Genomic DNA, 22,406 nt, shown 5'->3' with positions numbered 1-22,406 from the left:
AACAGAATTATCTCCATTTTCAGGGTGTCTCCTGTGCCCCAACAGTTTTACAAAACAGTCTCTCGTTGTGGTTTTTGTAACCTTGCACAGGTTTCTGTAATCACCTGAAGGCGCTGCTGGCCAGCTTAACCAGAAATTGATGATAAACTTTCAGAGCACCCACTGATTTCCCCCATCATCTGCACTTAAGAACCATCAGCCTTGTCTACACTAGCATTTTTTCCTGAACTCTTTCCCCATTGTGACAGGTTAAAGAGTGGTAGCCATGGTAGTCTGTATCAGCAAAAACAACGAGTAGTCCTTGTGGCACCTTAGAGACTAACAAATTTATTTGGGCATAAGCTTTCGTGGGCTAAAACCCACTTCAGATGCACGGAGTGAAAAATACAGTAAGCAGTATATATAGTTACAGCACATGAAAAGATGGGAGTTGCCTTACCAAGTGGGGGGTCAGTGCTAACAAGACTAATTGCGTCAAGGTGTAACTGGTCCATCCCCAACAGTTGAAAAGAAGGTGTATCGATACTCACACCTTCTTGTCAACTGTTGGGAATGGGTGACATCCACTTTGATTGAATTGGCCTCGTTTGCACTACAAAAAGTAATTTTCCCTGTGTTGATATTTACCCCTTCTTGTCAACTGTTTAGAACAGACCACTTCCACCTTGACTGAATTGCCCTCGTTAGCACTGACCCCCCACTTGGTAAGGCAACTCCCATCTTTTCATGTGCTGTAATATATATATACACCGCTTACTGTATTTTTCACTCCATGCATCTGATGAAGTGGGTTTTATGCCCAAATAAATCTGTTAGTCTCTAAGGTGCCACAAGGATTCCTCGTTGTTTTTTCTTTCCCCATTGTTTCTACTCTGTTCAGCTCCACAGGTGGCCACCACTTAAACAAGGCAATTGCAGGTGCCACAGTGTTAACTACTCTATAAATCTATTCAAATGAGATTATGCCTAACATCGCAGCAGGGTCTTCAAGCCCTATCTACACTAATGAATGGTTCACTCCACTGGTGGAAGATATGGTTGGAATAGTGTAGGATACAGTCATATATTCTGAGTGAAAGGAGAGTGGTGACTTTGCTGTTGAAAAGGAGGTGTCAACACCCCTCTCTGTCACCCACACTCCATTCACTCCAGTTGATGTCCACCAAAGCCATACCATACATTCACTTCCTCCCTCCCCACCCTGTGAAAAGTTTCTTTTTTATGAAAATGTGGTCATCCTATCATGACTTAAAACAAACCTCAAAATATGTTTAGCAATAATTCTTTAGGATCTGCAAAACAGATTTCCACGGTCTAAGGGTCAACCTAATTTATCATCTTAAGCTATGACATGGATAAGTAATTACCCATTATTTCCTAAGTCTACTGCATCTTGAAGGCTGCAAATGTAGTTTAATAAGATACTCTACTTTCACAGTAACTAAGTTAATACAGCACAGCTTCCCAAATCCAGTATCTCCAGTTTAAAAATGCATACTTAAAACCATGGTATGAAAGAGTCCCAGCTGTATAGGACCATTTATAGGATGCAAAGTTTACACAGAAGGGATATATCACACACCCCATTATGTCTCTATCAGCATACCAGCCTTTTCAAATCTGCCCTAAATAAAAACAACATTGACAACACATTGTGTCTGAGGCCAGCTGGGCTGCATACTCTTAGCATAGATTTGGCAAAGCTTAGATTGTTCTTTGCACTTCTAACAAAAACTCACATACAAATGGAAAATTTGCTAACGTTCTTAAATCTTCTTTAATGTTCAAATGTTATTAGGAACTTGTTCAACTAGGTATCCTGGAGGGATCAACTCATTGGCCACCAAATCCATGGAGACAAAGTTCTAGATTACTTAGAACCTAGTGCAATATGACACAGCTTTCTTAGGAGCCAAAAGAGAGACAAAGACATTTTTTAGCCTGTGTACATTACTGTGCTAGCCCTTTACTGACGCATCAAAACATGATCTTAAAGAACTTTAAAACTCTTGTTACAAACTGTGTTAGGTGGACAAAGATATGATTGTCAACATATGGAAATGTTTAGGAAATGTCTCCATTTTCTGTCCAAGTATTCTACAGTCAAATACAATAGAGTAGGCTAAATGTATAGCAATTCAGTGTTCTACACAAAGACTGTCAGCAAAAGTTGCTTATTTAGCTTATAAACAAAGTCCATTTGTCCTTTTCATGAGGGAGGGAGCTTTTGAAAGATGCTGGCTGCATTATGGCAGGTAAGAAATAGCAAAGTACATGTAAACTAAAAAATGAAACACAAACTCCATCCAGCATATATGATGGAAAAATTCAGGTAAAGCAAAATTTTGCACAAAGGAAAAACCTTGGCTATACATTAAAATCATAAAATAAACTACCAGCTATATCTGAAAAGATCCGGGACGTATTCCTTAGATAACTTCTCACTTCATAAACTTTTTCATCAGGTTTTCTAGTTTCTTTTCACTACCCCATGGGTCATAAATGTAGTATCCCAGAACAAATAGGATTTACAGCAAAGATACCTTAGCACTTCTGTCATGGCTAATTCCCCACTCTAGCACTTCAAGTGCAGAAGGTGGGGGCCCGTAAGGATTCTAAAAATTAATACTGGCCACTCCAGGCTTGTATTAAACTCCCAAGGTTACAGCTTTTCTCTGACCTTGGATTGGTAGATGCTGCCACCACCCAAGCACAGGACCCCCTTGAGAGCCCAGGAAGGCACGGGAATTCCTTCCCGTGGGGTATCCTCAAGCCCTTTCACACACACACACACACACACACACACCCTCCCCCCCGGGGAAGAGCTGAAAGAAAGAAAAAAAATGGAAATCAGCTGTTGCCACCAGCTAATTAAACAACATGTGCACAAACCTCTTAAGACACAAAAATCCAATTGTGTTCTTAAAAAAGGTAAATTTTATTTTTTTAAAAAAAAAAGGAGAAAATACATCTGGGAACTCAGGCTATTGCTAGATTTTAAAAGAGCACCTCAAGGATTAAGCACCAAGAATAGCTTTCTTGAGGTCCAGCTTCAAGGTTACAAGCAAAACAAAAGCACTTGGGGTTAGCACAGAGGAATCCACAAGCCATAAAGAAATAAAAGGGATAAACCTAATCACATCTTCCTAGACATTTCCTGGTCTACTTACATATCTGAGTTTTCAAATGAGTAGTTTCTAGGTATGATACTGATGATTTTTTCATACCTGGCCCAAGCTTCTTACAGCATAGCTCTGCCCTGTCTGCCTCTCCCCGGAAGAACAACAGACAAAGGGGGAGTTGTTTTTCAATTTTAAAAAGCTCTAGCCTTCCCATTGGGTCTTTTGTCCAGGTGCCCACTCACTTCCTTTTACCTATGCATAGCAGTGGGACTTTTTAACCCTTTACAAGTAGAGCAATTAGAGAACAGCTACTAAGGGTGTCTTCACTACCTGCCGGGTCGGTGGGCACCGATCGATCCAGCGGGGATCGATTTAGTCTAGACGCAATAAATTGACCCCCGAGCGCTCTCCCGTCAACTCCTGTGCTCCAGTGCCATGAGAGGCGCAGGCAGAGTCGACGGGGCAGCGGCAGCAGTCGACTCACCATGGTGAAGACACCACGGTAAGTCAATCTAAGTACGTCGACTTCAGCTACGTTATTCACCTAGCTGAAGTTGCATAATTTAGATCGATCATCCCTCCCCCTCCCCCCCCCCTCCATGTAGACCAGGGCTAAGAGGGATTTTATAGCTACTGGCTGGCTGTCCATAAAAGGGAGGTACCCCCCCCCTTCATTTATCACAACTTCTACTAGCAAATCACTGCACAAGAGAAAGAAACTCTTCACCCTTTTGTCCGGGGTTGCGAAAAATCAACCCAATGGTTTTTCTTTTTTCTTCCCCCATTTTTGAACTTCTGTATAACTCTGAAATTGTAACAAGAAGTTAACATATATTTGAAAGAATTGTAATACCAAAAACTTTAGGGTCTAATTTCAAGATGTGAAAACTATATTCTAAAAAGTTACAAGGGATAAGATCATCAATATTTTTGTCTCTCTTAAGAATCAACTACAAAATTACTATAGAGAACGGTTTAGAAGCCTAGAGGGAAAGACACGAATACCACAGGAAACAAGGGCAGGGGTAATGGGAGGAATCAACTGTCAATGGATGTTGAAAAGGGAAGTGGGGTGGAGTCATGAACTCTCAGTGAGTTTAGTTTGCTAGAATCCAGAAACTTCTGGAAACTATGCTAGACATAGTTTAATAAGGCTGTCTAGAAACTGGCTAGGTTTGTTTTTTTTTCCTATCTTCAGTCTTCACAGTATTGAATTCACTAAGTGATTGTTACTCATTCTGTAGAAAACCTGAAAGTCATCGATCACTATTGCAAATGGGTGATTACTCTTTAGTTATTACCAACCACCAAGGAATGGATTTATCTGATTCAACATGCTTCAAGTTGAAGGAAGTAGAAGAGAACAAAAGATTAAATGGACAGAAGTATGAAAACAGATAAATCTTCCACAGTAAAATGTAAACATTGCCAAGAATGATTAAGCAATAAGACAGAAACAATGTGTGCTTAACTCAAGAAATGCAGAAAATTGGTTTCTTTGGATCCTTCAAGAACAAATGTGCAAGTGAACGAAACTTTGTCTTTGGAACTTGAAGAGCAGAACACTTATGAGAATGATGCCCTTTCTGATGCCACTATTGTCATTTAAACATAGCGGTGATGACAATTTAACCTTCTTCCAAGCCTTCCAGAAGCTCTTCAACCTGTCTCTGGTCATCTCTTACACCCCAAAATAGCAAAGATCAGTTAGCAAACATGCCATAACAACAATTGCAAGACAAAGATGAAATTGACAAGAAATCTGCAACCTTGTGTTATGCCAACATTGCCTTGAATGTAGCACAAAATTAGATGTAAAGAATGTAAAGAAATGACTGAAGCACTAGGTCCTGGATATAGTCTTCCAGACAGGACAAACTCACAGGTCAACTATGAGATCCTACAAAGGAAGAAAAAAGAAAATGTAAATCAAGAATTAAAAGAATCAACATTAAAACAGGAGTGTCGGCAGAATATGACAAATGATCCCATAATGGATACAAGCATCAATAAAAGGTATCTATTTAATGTTATTGTTTCTCCATCTGAAAAGAAAGCACAGAATATTCTGCTCCAGTTTCTGAAGATGCTATCTAACAATACAGAGTAAAGGAGACATTTGCTAGGTCACTGGAAATAAAATGAAAAAGATTAACTTTTCAGGTGCAATCAACCTATACTTTAAACCTTCCTGAGAAAGAAGTACCATCTAAAGTCATAAAGTGTACTGGCCAAGTTCAAAACTACTTCAATAACTACCTTTAAGACTAATGGCTGACTGATATAAAACGTAGAATGAATGCCCCAGCTTGGAGAGAGTCCAGCGAAGGGCAACAAAAATGATTAGGGGTCTGGAACACGTGACTTATGAGGAGAGGCTGAGGGAACTGGGATTGTTTAGTCTGCAGAAGAGAAGAATGAGGGAGGACTTGATAGCTGCTTTCAGCTACCTGAGAGGTGGTTCCAGAGAGGATGGTTCTAGACTATTCTCAGTGGTAGAAGAGGACAGGACAAGGAGTAATGGTCTCAAGTTGCAGTGGGGGAGGTTTAGGTTGGATATTAGGAAAAACTTTTTCCCTAGGAGGGTGGTGAAACACTGGAATGCGTTACCTAGGGAGGTGGTAGAATCTCCGTCCTTAGAAGTTTTTAAGGTCAGGCTTGATAAAGCCCTGGCTGGGATGATTTAATTGGGGACTGGTCCTGCTTTGAGCAGGGGGTTGGACTAGATGACCTCCTGAGGTCCCTTCCAACCCTGATATTCTATGATTCTATGATTCTAAAGTCAAGGAGTTGGTCTGTGCAAGAAGCATTTGCAGCGTTGGCTCATGCAGAGAACTTGACAGTGTTCAGCGATGTCTCGGAAATGAAAGAACTGGCTTCCTTTTGCACAGACTTCACCTGTTTGTGTATTTTTAACAGTCCTCTGAACATTATTGGACCATGTAAGTTCTGTGACTAACGTCTGCATGCTTGCTGCCAAGAACATAAGAATGGCCATACTGGGTCAGACCAAAGGTCCATCCAGCCCAATATCCTGTCTACCAACAGTGGCCAATGCCAGATGCCCCAGAGGAAGTTAACCTAACAGGTAATGATCAAGTGATCTCTCTCCTACCTTCCATCTCCACCCTCTGGCAAACAGAGGCTAGGGACACCATTCCTTACCCATCCTGGCTAATAGCCATTAATGGACTTAACCTCCATGAATTTATCCAGTTCTCTTTTAAACCCTGTTATAGTCCTAGCCTTCACAACCTCCTCAGGCAAGGAGTTCCACAGGTTGACTGTGTGCTGAGTGAAGAAGAACTTCCTTTTATTTGTTTTAAACCTGCTGCCCATTAATTTCATTTGGTGGCCCCTCGTTCTTAGATTATGGGAACAAGTAAATAACTTTTCCTTATTCACTTTCTCCACACCACTCATGATTTTATACACCTCTATCATATCCCCCCTTAGTCTCCTCTTTTCCAAGCTGAAAAGTCCTAGCCTCTTTCATCTCTCCTCATATGGGACCCGTTCCAAACCCCTAATCATTTTAGTTGCCCTTTTTTGAACCTTTTCTAATGCCAGTATATCTTTTTTGAAATGAGGGGACCCACATCTGTACACAGTATTCAAGATGTGGGCGTACCATGGATTTATATAAGGGCAATAAGATATTCTCCATCTTATTCTCTATCCCTTTTTTAATGATTCCTAACATCCCGTTTGCTTTTTTGACTGCCGCTGCTCACTGCATGGACGACTTCAGAGAACTATCCACGATGATCTTTCTCCTGATTTGTTGTAGCTAAATTAGCCCCCATCATATTGTATGTATAATTGGGGTTATTTTTTCCAGTGTGCATTACTTTACATTTATCCACATTACATTTCATTTGTCATTTTGTTGCCCAATCACTTAGTTTTGTGAGATCTTTTTGAAGTTCTTCACAGTCTGCTTTCATCTTAACTATCTTGAGCAGTTTAGTATCATCTGCAAACTTTGCCATCTCACTGTTTACCCCTTTCTCCAGATCAGTATTCTTCCTCAAGAGCCTTCCACCCCACAGTTTGTCTGATCTTTGGGAAGATGTCCCCTTCCAGGATAACAGTGCATTTTGCCAGGCCTGCAATTCATGCATTTGCTTTTAGGTAGATGGACAACAGCTTCTTTCTTTTCCTGCCATGGACTGTCTAATCCCCAAGGAGGCTGTTTTCTTGGCCTCTTTAAAATAACCCTTCCATATGGAACTGGACCGTAGTGCAGACTCTTTAAACACCAGAGGGACTCCTTGTGGGTTGGGACTCATAGTCATTCTGGCCTCTCTACACATCACCACACACAACTATCTCAACACTTTAGGCAGCATCCACTGCACTGACATCAGAGGAAGAACCAAAGGAGGTGCTGAGGGCTGACAACAGTACAGCACAAACTAGAACCTCTGAGACAGAAACCGCATCTGTTCCTTCTTTGGCTGCATCCGCCCCATCAAGCTGGCAGCTTGGGGAGGAGAGGGGGAAGAAAGAGGAGAAGCAGGGCTTCTGAACTCCTTCTCCATGCTACTCCGATATAGGGAATGGTCAGGTGACCTCTTGCACTGCTGGAGAGAAAGGCCAGTTCTAGGTTTCAAATTGTCAGGCACAGCTAATTTACAGTACTGTTTTACCCTACTGGACCAGCTCTAATTTTCAGTTTTGCACCTATATACAGATGTCTTAAGAAGCTGCACCTTTGCTAATTAAATATATATTTACTCAAGAAAGAACATCAGTAATATCCGATTGATAAATTCTCCTCTTCTGGGAAAGCAGGAGGGCTGCAAAAAGGACTGTTCCACTCTCTGCGGGCAAGTAGGAAGGAAGGAAATGTGAATTATAAGCTTCTACAGGTCCATTTTTAATAGGAAGGAAATTAGATTTAAGTAGAAAAGGCTATGCTTAATATCACTGCACAAGCTGGGAAAAGCTAGAAAATTCTAGGCTAAGGATAACAGTGTGTCCTCACATTGTTGGATCTTCCATCACAATGGTGAAGGGAGTAGAAGCTGGAAAGCCCTTCTTTGACTTTGCATCACAACCTTCACATTATTTAAACAGTCACAATTGGGTATTCACCTCCAAATAGCTCACCTTTGGCTTCTGTAATGGGACTAGGGATCTAAATATCGGTTTAAATTAACCAGTTAAATGATTAAAATTATATTGTTTAACCAGTTAACCATTAACTGAGGTAGCTCCATCGGGCCTGGCACAGCGTGCGCTGTCGCTGGGGTTTCTCCAGCCAGCCAGCACAGCATGGCCAGAGCTCGAGCCCCCTCCAGCCCGGCTGGGGCTTGGGTTCCGCCAGCATTGGGGTCCCACTGACCAGCCCAACGCAGCCGGGGCTGAGGCCCCTCTGGACAGCCTGCCCATGCGGCCAGGGCTGCTCTGGCCAGCCGCCTGCCAGTCCGGTGTGGCCAGGATCCCTCCTGCCGGCCCTGCGTGGCTGGGGTCCCTCCTGCTGGCCCGGGGTGGCCGGGGCTGCGGTCTCTGCTGCCGGCAGGGGATCGCCATGGTTAACAGTTAAGGCCAGTTAACCAGTAAGCCTAATGCTTACCGGTTAACCTTTTACATCCCTCAATGGACTATTAAAAAAATCACATTTTTGCTTTTAAAAAACGGTGGTAACTCATAACTGAGCAGAGACAAAGACTCTGTTGATACAACAACATGTGGCTTAAATCTGAAAGGAGAAAGAAAGCTGTTCTGTTAAATTGACAGCTCTGCACACAGGGCTTATATCTTAACTGGTATAATAAATCATGGAGAAAGAGTTCTGTTTGGCTGAAATAAGCATTTATTTGGACAGGGAACAAGTGGGTTTTAAAATCACTCTGGACACTGTACACAAAATTATTTCTTCATTTTACTTTCTTTGAGTATTTCCCAAAAGTTTTGCATTTGCTCTGTTTAGAGCTATTTACTCTGGTATTTAATCTATTCCATGTCAGCCTGCCAAAACCATTCAGCTCTTATCTAAACAGCTCCTCTCTACTCATTGTGGGGGTTAGATCTCGCTCCAAAGGAGCATTGCTGGTGACAAGAAAGCAGCTCACTCCATTTGCATTATCACATTGAACCCTGCCATTTTCCTGCACTAATCCAGATGAAGGATTGACATAAAGTCCATGTTTTCTTCTAACCGACAGCCAATCCCTCTCTTCCTCTCCTGACTTTCTCCCTTTTTACTAGCACAGGCCCTATCTTATTCCAAATAGCTTTTAACACTTTTTCTTTTCAGACATACATTCTTATTTATGTATAAAACTTTGTGCAGTGGCTGCCACTGCCTGTCCACATCAGCACAGTATCTTAACATGCAGGGTATACTGAAACCAACAAAAAACACATGAGAGTTAAAGTCCTTAGGCACTGATTCTCCCAGTAACTTTAAAGAGGTGCTCAAGAAGTTACCAGCTTTACTCCGTCCTTGGAACTCCACCAGAAACACCCCCATTGGTCTCTAGATCCTAACCAGTTGCACCATTGCTGGTGTACACTAAAAAACGAGAAGAACTTGGCAGAATATTCTAAGCACAATACTGAAATGTAACTGTAGATCAGACTAAGGACTGCAGCAGTGTGTTTAAATAAAAATCAGATGGTACCTGGAACTGGTTACATCCCTCAAGCAAAGAGGATGCTGGCGCGTATTAATGACATTTAACACCCATAGGTCATTGTTAAGTGATTGGCTGACACATGCAAACATGTCATTATACTACTCAGATGAGTCTTCAAAGATGCAAACCAAAATATAAACTGTGCCATAAAACTAAACTAGCCTTTCCAGTTAGTTTGTGGAACTGAACTGTGAGAAAAAAGTTGTAGGAGACAGTACTTGACAGCAGAGAAAAGTATTTCATACAAGCATCTGGGGCTTCCCTTCAGCAGCTTATATGAAGAACCATACTCCAAATTTTGTTCCACAATGCCCACCTTGTGTGTGTGGTAAAGTAGTGAGAGGATGAGAAAGTGTGACATGGCATAGTATGTAAGTAAGGGGAGAATTTTTGGGATACAAGTTTTTGTCATTCAAATTCTGTTATCACTGATGGGAATCATGAGGGTAAAGCCCTTCAGAAAGAGTTAAAACCACCCCCTTCGCATCCCCTAAGTGAGAATTGCTATAAAAATGTCACCTCAGAATCCTATCTGGAAAATGTGTGCTTATTCCATTTCACCTTTGCTCTTCTGGCACAAAAAAAAATTTTTAGAAGATGAAGATACAGTGATGATTGTGATAATACCATCTAACATTTACATGCTGACACTACCTTTCATTCTGGAATATCCCAAAGAATTTCAGAACAATATATACATTATTCATTTTGCCTCTCACTGAAAAGTAGCCACCTCTGAAACAAAGCTAAGAAGCTGTTTATGAGTTCAGAAGCCCAAGCCTTTAACACAATTGCAGAAATCAAATGCTTTTAAAGCCCTGGCCATGATCTTCTATTGCCCTGAGTAGGAGAATTCCACTTTGCAGAGCTGGCCATTTGAGTCCCTGCTGAACAGGGATACAGTTCCATCAGTTCTTGGCTCATGCCAATCAACTACCTGGAGGTCTGTGCAAGGGGCTCAAGACCCCATCCTTCCCACAGTTCAGTAGTCACTCACACCAGGGCTCAGCTCAGCTCCTGCTTTCCTCCCACTGCCACCATATGATCAGTGGAAGTAGGGAGGACATGTTGGCAGTAAGTTCTCTGTCTCCCCTCCCCTCCCCTCCAACTTGCTGCACGCTCTGCCTACAATGATTATGGAGCAGTACTAGAGGGAGAGAATGGGTCCACTAGAGGCCTCCCATTCTTACCAGAGAAAACCTGGGGAAAGCAGGAGAGGGGAGGGGATAGAGTGGGCAGTACTTCATCTTTAAAAATTATTCTGCAACCCAAAAATAAAATTACAGCCCTATAGCATTTTAGGAGTTCACAGCATATGACAGAAGTCTTTAAGGCATACAGCAAAGAATGATCTTCTGGCTAAAGCAAAGGATCTGGAGCCAGGAGATATGAATTCCATGGTAAGTTCAGAGACAGGTGTCCTCAGTGATCATGGACAAGTCACATAACCTCTCAGGTCGGCATTATCACCATCTGTGTAATCCAGATAACGACTACTTCTTAAGAGGCTCTGAAGGCACTATAAAGTAGTGTGGCCCAGTGGACAGGGAAGAATTGGGTTCTGTTTCCAGCTTTATCACTGACCTATTGTATGAATTAGGCCAATTCACTATCTCTTTCTGTACTTCAATTTCCCCATCTGTAAAAGGAAATAAAAATACTGGCCCATCTTTGTAAAGTGCTTTGAGGTCTGTAGATGAAAACGGCTATACAACAACTAATGAATATTACTGAAACTGGAGAGGGAATTTACAGTTACAGTAAAGCAATGCACCGAAATTGACATTTATGCTATACAGCCGTGGGTCTGGTATATGAAGTAAGTGCCATTTATTTAATTAAGACTACTCAATCTGGGTATGATCCAATGTGAATTATTCAGAAACTGCATCAAATTAAACTGGGTGGCTCTGAATTTTTTTTTTAAATCAACATCAGTAAGTCATAGAGTATATTCACAGCCAAGCCATGACTCCTACATGGGAATAAAGCTCATCTTATGAGGGATAGCTCAGTGGTTTGAGCACTGGCCTCAATGCTCAAACGCAGGGTTGCGAGTTCAATCCTTGAGGGGGCCATTTAGGGATCTGGGGCAAAAATTGGGGATTGGTCCTGCTTTGAGAAGGGGGTTGGACTAGATGACCTCCTGAGGTCCCTTCCAACCCTGATATTCTATGACTCTATGATTCTAATAGCTAGGAAATTCAAAGCTAAAGCAGATTACTTGCCTTTAATTTAAAGTATTATCAGAACAAAAAACAAAATCACACCCCTCACTGGTAAGAGTTAACCACCTGTCTTACTTTTGATTTTCCTGGCTTTTGCCACTTTTCTCAACACTTTAATAATACTTAACACTTAATATAAACACTTTTCAATTTCAAAGCACTTTATGCCCATTCATTCATTCATTCTCACAAACTCTTTGTAAGGTAGGAGTTATTACCCTGCATATTATAGATGGGAATCTGAAGAAGAGATATTAAATGATTTGCCCATGATCATAGAGGGAGTCAGTGCTGGGATTAGAACCCCAGAGTTAATGGGGGTGGTTTTTGGTGCTCTATATTTAAAGAGGATTTTTTTTTTTTTAAAGAAATGGTGATGGGAGCATTAAAAAATACTAAAGGAACTATAACAGCTCTCAAGGGAACACATGTAGGGGGTCATGCCAATCCATAGTGTAACTACACTGATGAAAGCATATTATTTAGGTAATTAAATCCATAGTTAAGAAAATGTGATAGTTAGCTGATAGACCGCTAGTACCTCCCACACACAGTATGAGTGATATATCCCAGATCCTAAACTTTGTACTCTGCAGAACACCAAATTAAGAATTATGTTTACATCAATATCTATCTCTCTAACAGAAATGTAATCTTGTTAATGGTGATCTGTGTGGCAGTCCAAATATTTTTAATATGAAAGACTGCCCCCTAGTGAAATTGAAGGTTAAGTTTTAGAATAGGTACAGGGGTGACTGTGCTCAGAATGGAATCAGATTTTTATGGCATTTTTAATGACTCTGCCACACTTCATTCCCACTTGAACAACAGGGAAAAATAAATCAAATAGAGCTAATTTGTTATTACTTCTTTGCAAATGTCTTTGGGTTACTTTTTAATCCACAGGCCCTGCTACTTTCTGGTTCAGTTGTCTAAACTTCAGATTAAAAATACCTAGAACAACACACTTGAAACCAAAGCGCCAATAGCTCAGTGTCTCCCTTCCAAGCCACATAAACTGAGTTCTACACAATCTACTATGTCTACGAGGAACTGGAGTGAGGTGGTCATTTTGAAGAGACCTTATAAACTGAGATCCTATTTGCTTAGCATGGACATGTGAGATCCTCTAGGCTTCTCTAGTTGGGCTTCTACTATGTTCAAAGGAGTCTGAATGTACTAAATATGGAAATTCACTCTAACATTCTGGATCATGAAATGAAATGGCATGACTTGGAACACAAATGAATCCAACCTTTGCAATGCCAATGGGAATCACATATAAAGTCCACAGATCAAAAGGTAAAGGAACCTCCCAAATCTGCTCCCAAATATGACTGCCATATCATAAAACATCATAAAACACTTGTTTGAAAGGATATCACCAGTAAGAATGGCCATATAAACAATAATGGTGGTGAGCAAGTTCTTGCTACAAGCTTTCAGAGCTGTGACTTTGCCTTTGTTCAGGTTTGCTTTAATGCATCTACATGAACAAAATATGCTAGCAGAACCCTGCAAACATGCACCATATGCTTTTTGATCTGGTGCAGTCCGTCCCATCATGAACAAACTCTACACCGGACAAGTCACGATAAAATTGGTCTTCAGAGCACAGTTTAAGTTTATTTTTAAAATTTCACTGTCAAACTATGAAAACAGAGCCATCCATCTTACAGAACTACCCATCAATATTAGCTTAAATAAATTTAGGTCTAGTGGACCAGCAAACTTACCGAAGAAGGAGGACAGTGCATGTGTTGCCTGTTCAGTGATGACAGAATAATTCCTCCACTGTATACACTAAAAGGAATTAAACAAACCTGTTAGAATTTACTCATTTCTCTACATACTTAGTCCCTAATTCAGGACAGCTCTTAAACACATGTACAAGTCCCACTGAGGTCAATGGAATTTAAGTACACGCTTAATGTTAAGCAGGTACTTGAGTGCTAACCTGAATAGGGATGAATGTAAGCACATGCTTAATTGCTTTCCTGAAAGGGGGCCTTAAACACTTGCTAACATCTCTACTACTTACTAAATGCAAAATCTCCACTAATGTAATATTAGGGTTGCACAGTTAAAATCACTAAAGAGTGAAAAATGCAAAAGTTAAGCATTTTAAAAGCAATGTTAACTCTGCCACATTTCCACATCCCACATGGACCACAGCTTAGCAGAGAGACCATCTCCTTCCCGTTCACACTCATATAATGTCCCTCTGGCAACTGCAGCAATTGCTAACCAGAAAAAATATTTTTCAATTATGTGGCCAATTTTTATCAAACTTCTCCCAGGTCTCTTTCCCTTTGATATAACTAAATATAACATGATATAACATGCTTTGCATAGAGTTTGTAACTCTGATAATTTCTGAGTTGAAAGTAAAAAAGTTGCAATTCTGTCCCGCAATTCAAAATGCCAAAATCTATTTCCTTTGTTTCCAAAAATGTGAAGTTTCAATCCCAAACGGATACAATCCTACTTTTGTTTGTATAGTACCTAGCACGAGGCCCCATTATTGTTTGACCCTTAGGCACTACCATAATAAATATGATTATTATTAATATTTTCCCAAAAGTTAAGCCATTTTATATCTGACAAAAACCAAAGTGAGTAACTCGTATCCAGCAAACATTTACATATGCATTTTGCAAGCAGTGCAAAATTCCTACTGTGCTCAATCCCACATGAATTGATTTTGTTATTTTCCACCCAATTCTTTTTCTGACTTAAAAACTCCTTCCTTGAGGAAGACTACTTTTAAAAGATCAGCAGTGGAAAGACAGTTTCCTGAATGTTCTTAAAGTGGGAATTTTTCTTTCAGAGACACATAACCCAAACATGACTGAAAGAATTTACATGAAACTTATTTTAAGTAAAAAGAAAAGGAGTACTTGTGGCACCTTAGAGACTAACAAATTTATTTGAGCATAAGCTTTCATGAGCTATAGCTCACATGCATCCGATGAAGTGGGCTGTAGCTCACAAAAGCTTATGCTCAAATAAATGTGTTAGTCTCTAAGGTGCCACAAGTACTCCTTTTCTTTTTGCGAATACAGACTAACATGGCTGCTACTCTGAAACTTCTTATTTTAAGTAATCACTGTCGAACATATACCAAGCATGGAAACTTTCAGTCCAGAATGAGAATTCTGGGGAAAGATATGAGCAAAAGAAAACATGGGATGATAATGAAAACCTTTTGCAACCTTAACTGTTGCTACCAGAGAAACCACAGCCTCACACTATATCCTGGTGAGTTTCTGGAGACCGTTATTTACCAGCTGCTCTTCTCATCTGACAAGCTGATGAAAGAGCAAGACATGCACCACAGAAATTCACGGTAGCGAGATTCAATAGAGCATGCATATAGAGCATGCATTACTGTACATCCCATCTATAAAACATATCTGCACAGCTTGGCTAATGTGCCAGGATTTGTGTGAACATATCACAATGCACATGTCAACAATGTCCACGAATAAACTGCTTTGTAAGATTGTAGTAAAGAACATGTCAATGAGAGCACAGAGTATTTTAACAAGAAAGGAACTGCTCTACAATGTCAGTACCCTCACATTTACATTATTTGGTCACAGCTGCATAATGAAGAGCAGGGGCTGATTAAAAGCCACAGAGCACACGTACACATTGTGAAATACCAGTTTATCCCTTTTCTATTCTATGAAATATCTAACAAACACCTTGATCATCAGAATTCCAGTGTGATGTACACTGAGTTCAGTGAGCATGTTTCTGTTCTCACATGGGGCTACTTTCTTCCAAGAGCTGTGCTCATTTCAGCTTTGCATTTCACCTTTAACACAGTTCATCTTAAGGATTAACAAACACTGTTAAGTGTCTTTGGAAAAGAAACTTTTTGTGGCATGGAGGTACACAAAATCTTCAAAGCAAAACTTTATGGGGTTGGTTTTCCTCCTCTGAACTCACAAATGAGTTCTGTGAATAATATTAGTCTGATGCAGTTTCAAACGAGCTGCTCAAACCCTTCCCCTGACTAAATATGTCTTAGAATAAAAACACTGATTTTTTTTAACAAAAACCCTTTGTTAAATTACTGCAAGTGCAAAACTCCACAAAAAGTTATTATAAAACTATCTGTGCACCAGGTGAGCTAAATATGGCTCCTTCTTCTGCACACAATTACAGTAGATTCTATCTCCCCATCCATAAAAGACTGTCTGTGGAACTTATACCCAGGCATACATTGGATTTTTGGGATGTATTTCACTATACATTGGAGTATCTTCTTGTTGCCTGTGTGAAAAAGCACTGGGAATCAGAAATCCTAGGTTACCTGTTGTATGACCATGAGCAAGTCACTTCCCTCAGAGTAAAAAAGTGGATAACATAATCTATCTAGAGTACCTGGCAGAACTGTGCAGCACTTTGAGATGTGAGGTACGATATAAAAGGACAAAGTATTATTACTAATAAATTAATAAAAAACATAACTCTGGCCCAACAGCATTAAAAAAAATCAACATTTTAATATTTAGAGACTTCCATATACTTCAGAGATTTCTCTGTCTCTGAGACAATGGTTATTCCCAGTCTTGGAGATGATAGCACAGAAAAGATAGTGAGAAACACTGCATTGATCACGTGCATAGACTGTTGTTCAGCCGTGACAAGATTCTGTCATGGCCATGGTTTATATATTGATCAGATGGGGCAGATGTGTTTGTTTTTGAGGAATTTCAACATAGTTCATAAAAAGCTCTATAATGGGACAGCTTCTTTGCATCTCCTGCTCAGTTTCAGCATTTGGACACTACTTTAAATCTTGCAATGTCTACACTACAGACCTTACAGGTAAGGTCTTCCACGTAGCCGCTCTCCTGCCAGCATAATTAAACGATGCCAATGAGCGGCGTTAGCTATGTTGGTAGGAGAGTATCTCCCGCCGACATAGCACTGTCTACACTAACACTTTTGTCGAGGGTGTGTTTTTTCACACCCTTGACTCATTTGCCGACAAAAGTGCTAGTGTAGACAAAGCCTATTTCTTCCTATTTAAAGCCCTGCAGTTTGTGATTAACATAATAATATTCCCCTCATAATATCACCTGTTTGCACTCTTACTTATTCTGCCTCAACTAATTGGAACACCGTCACCTGAGGCAATTTCTTTTTTAAATCCCCAACTGAAAATCTTCCTCTTCTCTTTTCCCTAAAGCATTCTGTGATGCTGTGTAAGAAGGATGCTACATAAATATTGAACTGTATATGATCTTACATCCAGCAACTCTCACAGCTCCTTAGTGCCATACTGGCATCTAATGGCAGTGCCGAAAATTGCAAATTCACATCACTTAAAGGTACCAGGAAAGGAGGGATTTATGGTAGTGATATATTTCCATCATTTTATTTCAATAACAGCTTACAGATGAAGGGTCATAATAAACCCAACCAGAGATTACAGTACAAAATATTCACCATTAGTGGCCTTCGGTGGTAAGAACTGGAAACTTCATGAATTTAGCTAGTAGTGTGTTAGCAAAGAGCACTGCATGGCAAGTTTCATTAAGGCATCATTTGCCAACTAATACGTCTCAGTTCTCCGTTTTACAAAACCAAAAAATCCCCACAACCCTAAAAATTAACAGGTTTGTTCCTATTAAGTCTCCCGAAGCTGTTTTTTGTCTCCAAAAATACCAGAGGCCTTTGGCCACAGCTGCATGTTCAATAACTAAACCGTGGGTGGATGTTTGCGTCTCCCCTTTTGGAGTCTCAAGTTTTCATTCACCAAGGGAGGCCCTGGTGAAAGGCGCGCGACGCGCTTAACGCTGCGCAGCCGGCAACGGGCCCCAGCGCCAGCGCAGCGCTGGGGTGGGGGCCGGGGCCGGCCCGAGCCCCGAGCCCCGCCCGCGGCCACCCGCCTCTCCCGCGCGGAGCGTCGGGCCGCGAGGGCAGCGCCCGCCCGGAGGGGCCCTGCAGCCGGCTCCAAGCAGCGCAGCCCGCGGGGCGGCCTCCGGACTCGGGGGCCGCGGGGACCTGCCGTCCCGGGGGCCGCGCCCGGCCTGGCTGGGCCCCGGGGCCCCGGCACCGCACAGAGTCGGGCCGCGCCCTGCTCTGCCCCCGGGTCCAGCCCGGTCCCGCTGCCGGCCCGTGGGGGGAGCCTGCGGAGCCACTCACCTGACAACGCGCCGGAAGCCGGTAGCCGCGGCCGGGCCCTGGCGTGCGGCGCCCAAATCCTTCCCCGCCGCCCGGCGGGCGGTTCCCGGGACACGCGCCGCAGCGCCGCCTGCCGGCCGGAGCCGGCCCTCCGAGACGGGCGCGGGCACTGCCTGGCTGAAGAGCGCCCCAGGCGGCGTCTGCGCGGCCGCGCCCTCGTGCCCGCGCGTGCCCGGCCCGACGGGGGCCAGCCCGGGGTTGCCCGGGGGATGGGGCATCCTCAGCGGCCTGCTCCCAGCTCAGCTCCCACCTCGTCTGGCGCGGGGCCCTCAGCCCGTCGCGGCCCACACGCAGCCCGGTGCCGTGCGAAGGGTAACGGAGGGCGCCCGGTGTCCCTCCAGCCTTGGCTTTGGGTGCCCTCGCGTGTCCCCTCTCCCGGGCTCTTCTCGGTGCGGGCCGGTCCTTTCAGTCGCCTCGTGCGGAGCCTGTCCCGTCGCCACCGCCCGCCCCAGTCTTACTGGGAACCCCCAGCCGTGAGTCGCGGAGCCGGGGCGCCTGACCCGGGTTGGGAGGACCCTGCTGCTGGGCAGCGTGTGTTCCCATGGGGCCAGAATCCGGGCGCTGGAGCCTGCGGCGGACGGAGGGTCCCAGCGCCCAGGCTCCAGCCCATCGGGAGCTCTGTATCGCTGTTTGCCCCTCTTTCTGCTCCGTCTTTTTTCAGTTGGGGTATTCTGAATGAAAATATAACATCGGTTTACATAATGGTTTTAGTCCTCTTTTCTCTCCTGTTATTTTGATTGCCTAACATTTTCCTTGCTTTTTGACTTCTGCTACGTATTGAACAGAAGTTTTCAGAACTATCCACGGTGACGTCAAGGTCTTTTCCCTGAGTGCTTACATTTCCTTTAGATCCCAAAAACGTGTATACATAGGTTAAATTATTCCTTACTGTGGGCAACCTTTCATTTGCCAGTGTATCTTCTCTGCCATCATACTGCCCAGTCAGCTAGTTTTGTTCCTCACAGTCTTGCCTCGCCTTGACTAAAATTAAATAATCTTGTGTCATTAACAGATATTGTCACCTCCCTGTCACCCCTTATTCCAGACTGCTTACATGTTAAACCACTCCAGTTCTAATACAGATCTTAGGGCAACTCACTGTTAACCTTTTGCCATTAGTTCAAACTTCTTGTTTTCTGTTTCCTCGCTGTCAATATCTAATGAGATAAAACTTCACCTCTCATCCCATGGCTACTTAGTTTTCTTAAGAGCCTCTTGTAAGAGACTTTGCATAATTAGCACAGGAAAAATATCAAATTCTGTTATGAGATGTAAATACAGAAGTATGGCTTCCCAAAGTCGCTAATCAACAGAACTGTTTTCATGCCAAAGAGAAAGGGGAGCAGCAGCAGTTCTTAGGTGATGCTCTGGCACACCGATGATTCATGGAATTCCTAGTCTGCAGAATGTTTGTAAAATGAACAATAAGTGATTGGGGTGTATTTGATGTGATATGGCGCCACAGAAAGATCTGTCTCATATCTTATAAAGTGCCCCACAAAATGACTCAGTGGGAGATCTGCTGTTCGACAGAATCTGTTGCTACTGGCACAGGAAAGAAACCTTCCAAGCAGCATGTAAGGAGAGCTGTTCTTCCTCTCCCTGAAAAGAAAATGGAGATGGTTCTTAACTGTAGATGGGCTCTTGATACTGCTATTCAACCCTAATATCCCCAGAAAGAGGGACTAGGACTAGACTGTCATTCCAAATGCTAAGCAGAGGAACCCACTGGTTCACTAGGGCACAACACCATTCAATACAAAAAAGCTGCACAAACAGGGAGACCTATTTGTACCCTTCTTTTGTCCCTAATCAAATTGGCTTTTTGTTACTCAGAACACACACCCACTATTTGCAGCCACATACTCCAGGTGGATTCAGCAGGCTTACAATTTGTGAGGGTCTCTCCAAGTAAGAAAAGGGCTCCAAACTGGCAAAGGAACCATGACTTGTCCAAATTCCAGAGAGGAAGATTGGGCAGTGAGTTACCTCTCCTACTGCTGAATTGGTTTAGTAATTGTTTAGCTGCCTCTCTTTCTTGTGCTGCTGAAGGAGGTTGCTGGATTATGATAGAACATATCTTTTTTATACTGCACAGGAATAACAGATTCCTTTATTATGTGGGCAGCGTGAGATTTCAGAGTCCTTAACTCTTCATATCCTTGATTTTAAGTAGTTGGCACTTAAATTAGGTGATAGGTAACTATACTGTTGTCATTTAGCAACCTTAACTGGCTTTGGAAAGCATTTTTATTGGGTTTCAGCCAGAACCCTAAAGTTTAAATTGTGAACATAAATCCTACATTTACATGTGAAATGTGGAGTTTGAACATATTTTGTGCATGAAGTTTAGGATCCTATGTTGAATCATTTGGCCGTAACATTTTTGCATTGTATTAATATGATTATTTTATTTTTGACTGTGTCCAAAAGCTTCCCAGGCCCTTCACAGAACACAGAGAAAGGCAGAGCACCTGGCCAAAAGTGCTTCCTATCTAATTTTATGCATTCCACCTTTTCTTTGTGAAATACAGTGAAATGCTTAGAGTACAGTGCAATAGGTGAACAAATCTGTGTTTTATATGCTTTATACGGATTTGAGGCCAGACCTGTATTCAGTTATACACAAGTGTGTGCAACTGAGATGTCAATCTCACCGTCTATGTTCAGGCAGATATTTAGGATGACTCCTCCTACTTTTGCTCATTTCCTTGAAATCTTTGTGTTTCTGAACCCATTGAGTAATAAAGGGAGTATTTAGCGAAGTATGACTTAGAGCCTGCTGAACTTCCTTGTTAGTCCTGAATTCCAGGCAGGCGCACCTGTCTGTCAGCAAAGACCTGGGTGAGGCTTTAGGCAGCTGCCAAGATAGCCAGACCCTGAAGGACTTTAGAGAGGAATCTGTTTTATTTGGGTATACGGAGAGAAAATGGCATATCGAGACTTAGTAAGAGGCTGGCATGAAGGAATTCTGGCTATGGATAAGGGGGACTGGGACTCTGCCTTGAAAATCTTCTCCAATATCGAAGAGCCATCCTCCAGGATCTATTTCAACATAGGCTGTGTGCATCTCTTAACAGGGAACCCTGAGGGAGCCTTGCAGGTGAGCAAAAGAAAAAAAAGTAAAGCAAGTCAAAAATGTAGGAAGGGAATCTTGTGTTTTGTGTTTACTTTTATCTGGAAAAGAGAAAAGATGGTTAACTCTGAATGGAATGTGGAAATCTGCAATTATATTATTTCCTAGGAGATTTTCTAGTTATTATTAGTTGTATTACCACAGCGCAGATAGAATGAGGAAAAGAAAATTATACTTTGCTACTGAACAAACCTTACAGTACATATTTCAGAGTAATTTATGGTTGCCTGATATCAGACAAATCTAATTCTGTTCCTGTTCATGACTCTGAGAACAAGCCAGTTTCTCTCACATTCTGTTTCTCCCCCTTCCTCAATCAGTGAAGACTGTGTCTTAGATTTATATGTGATGGCACATCTAAGTAAACTCCTGGTGGTTTTTCCAATGTGGCTGTGAATTGATAGTGGCTCATTAATGGTAAACATATGTAATTGTCACAGTGGATTACAACTGAGAGGCCAATCTAGTGGTATATTCTATAATTAGATATCACCAAGCCAGTAACAAATCGGCACTCCTGAATTACTATATTAGTCTCACCATGCGAAGTAATTCACACTGGAAAACATAATCCCAACTATACATATAAAATGATGGGGTCTAAATTAGCTGTTACAACTCAAGAAACAGATCTTGGAGTCATTGTGGATAGTTCTCTGAAAACATCCACTCAACGTACAGCGGCAGTCAAAAAAGTGAACAGAATGTTGATAATCATTAGGAAAGGGATAGATAATAAGACAGAATATATCATATTGCCTCTATATTAATCCATGGTACGCCCACATCTTGAATATTGTGTGCAGATGTGGTCGCCCCATCTCAAAAAAGATCTATTGGAATTGGAAAAGGTTCAGAAAAGGGCAACAAAAATTATTAGGGGTATGGAACAGCTTCCATATCAGGAGAGATGAATAAGACTGGTATTTTCAGCTTGGAAAATAGACAACTAAGGGGGGATATGATAGAGGTCTATAAAATCAGATGTGGAGAAAGTAAATAAGGAAGTGTTATTTACTCCTTCTCATAACACAAGAAATACGGGTCACCAAATGAAATTAATAGGCAA

General features: G+C 42.0%; 2 protein-coding genes across 10 annotated transcripts in view; one reads left to right on the top strand and one right to left on the bottom strand.

Annotated features, from left to right (window-relative positions):
- The window catches only part of EXD3 (exonuclease 3'-5' domain containing 3), a 523,135-nt gene extending 504,842 nt beyond the window's left edge, over positions 1–18,293 (bottom strand). For 5 of the 8 annotated variants that reach the window (XM_043530801.1, XM_043530804.1, XM_043530800.1 and 2 more), the window contains exons 1-2: positions 18,163–18,293; positions 13,734–13,800 (exon numbers count right to left, since the gene is read on the bottom strand). Coding sequence is in view for 3 of the 8 variants with exons in the window: in XM_043530805.1 (XP_043386740.1) it covers positions 13,734–13,800; positions 17,464–17,466 (70 nt within the window). In the remaining 5 variants the exon portion in view is untranslated. Of the gene's footprint in view, positions 1–13,733; positions 13,801–17,463; positions 17,933–18,162 lie in introns of those variants that run through there. The other 3 variants (XM_037880017.2, XM_037880018.2, XM_043530805.1) reach the window with 2 other exon arrangements.
- NOXA1 (NADPH oxidase activator 1) overlaps positions 18,258–22,406 on the top strand; it is a 41,330-nt gene continuing 37,181 nt past the window's right edge. For both annotated transcript variants that reach the window (XM_043530806.1, XM_027829878.3), the window contains exon 1: positions 18,258–21,304. In XM_043530806.1, the coding sequence (XP_043386741.1) occupies positions 21,131–21,304 (174 nt within the window). In that variant the 5' untranslated portion in view covers positions 18,258–21,130. The remainder of the gene's footprint in view (positions 21,305–22,406) is intronic.

This window comes from Chelonia mydas, chromosome 16, assembly GCF_015237465.2.
Source record: "Chelonia mydas isolate rCheMyd1 chromosome 16, rCheMyd1.pri.v2, whole genome shotgun sequence".
In the NCBI taxonomy this organism is placed as follows: Eukaryota; Metazoa; Chordata; order Testudines; family Cheloniidae; genus Chelonia; species Chelonia mydas.
This window is presented reverse-complemented; position numbering and strand designations above follow the sequence as displayed.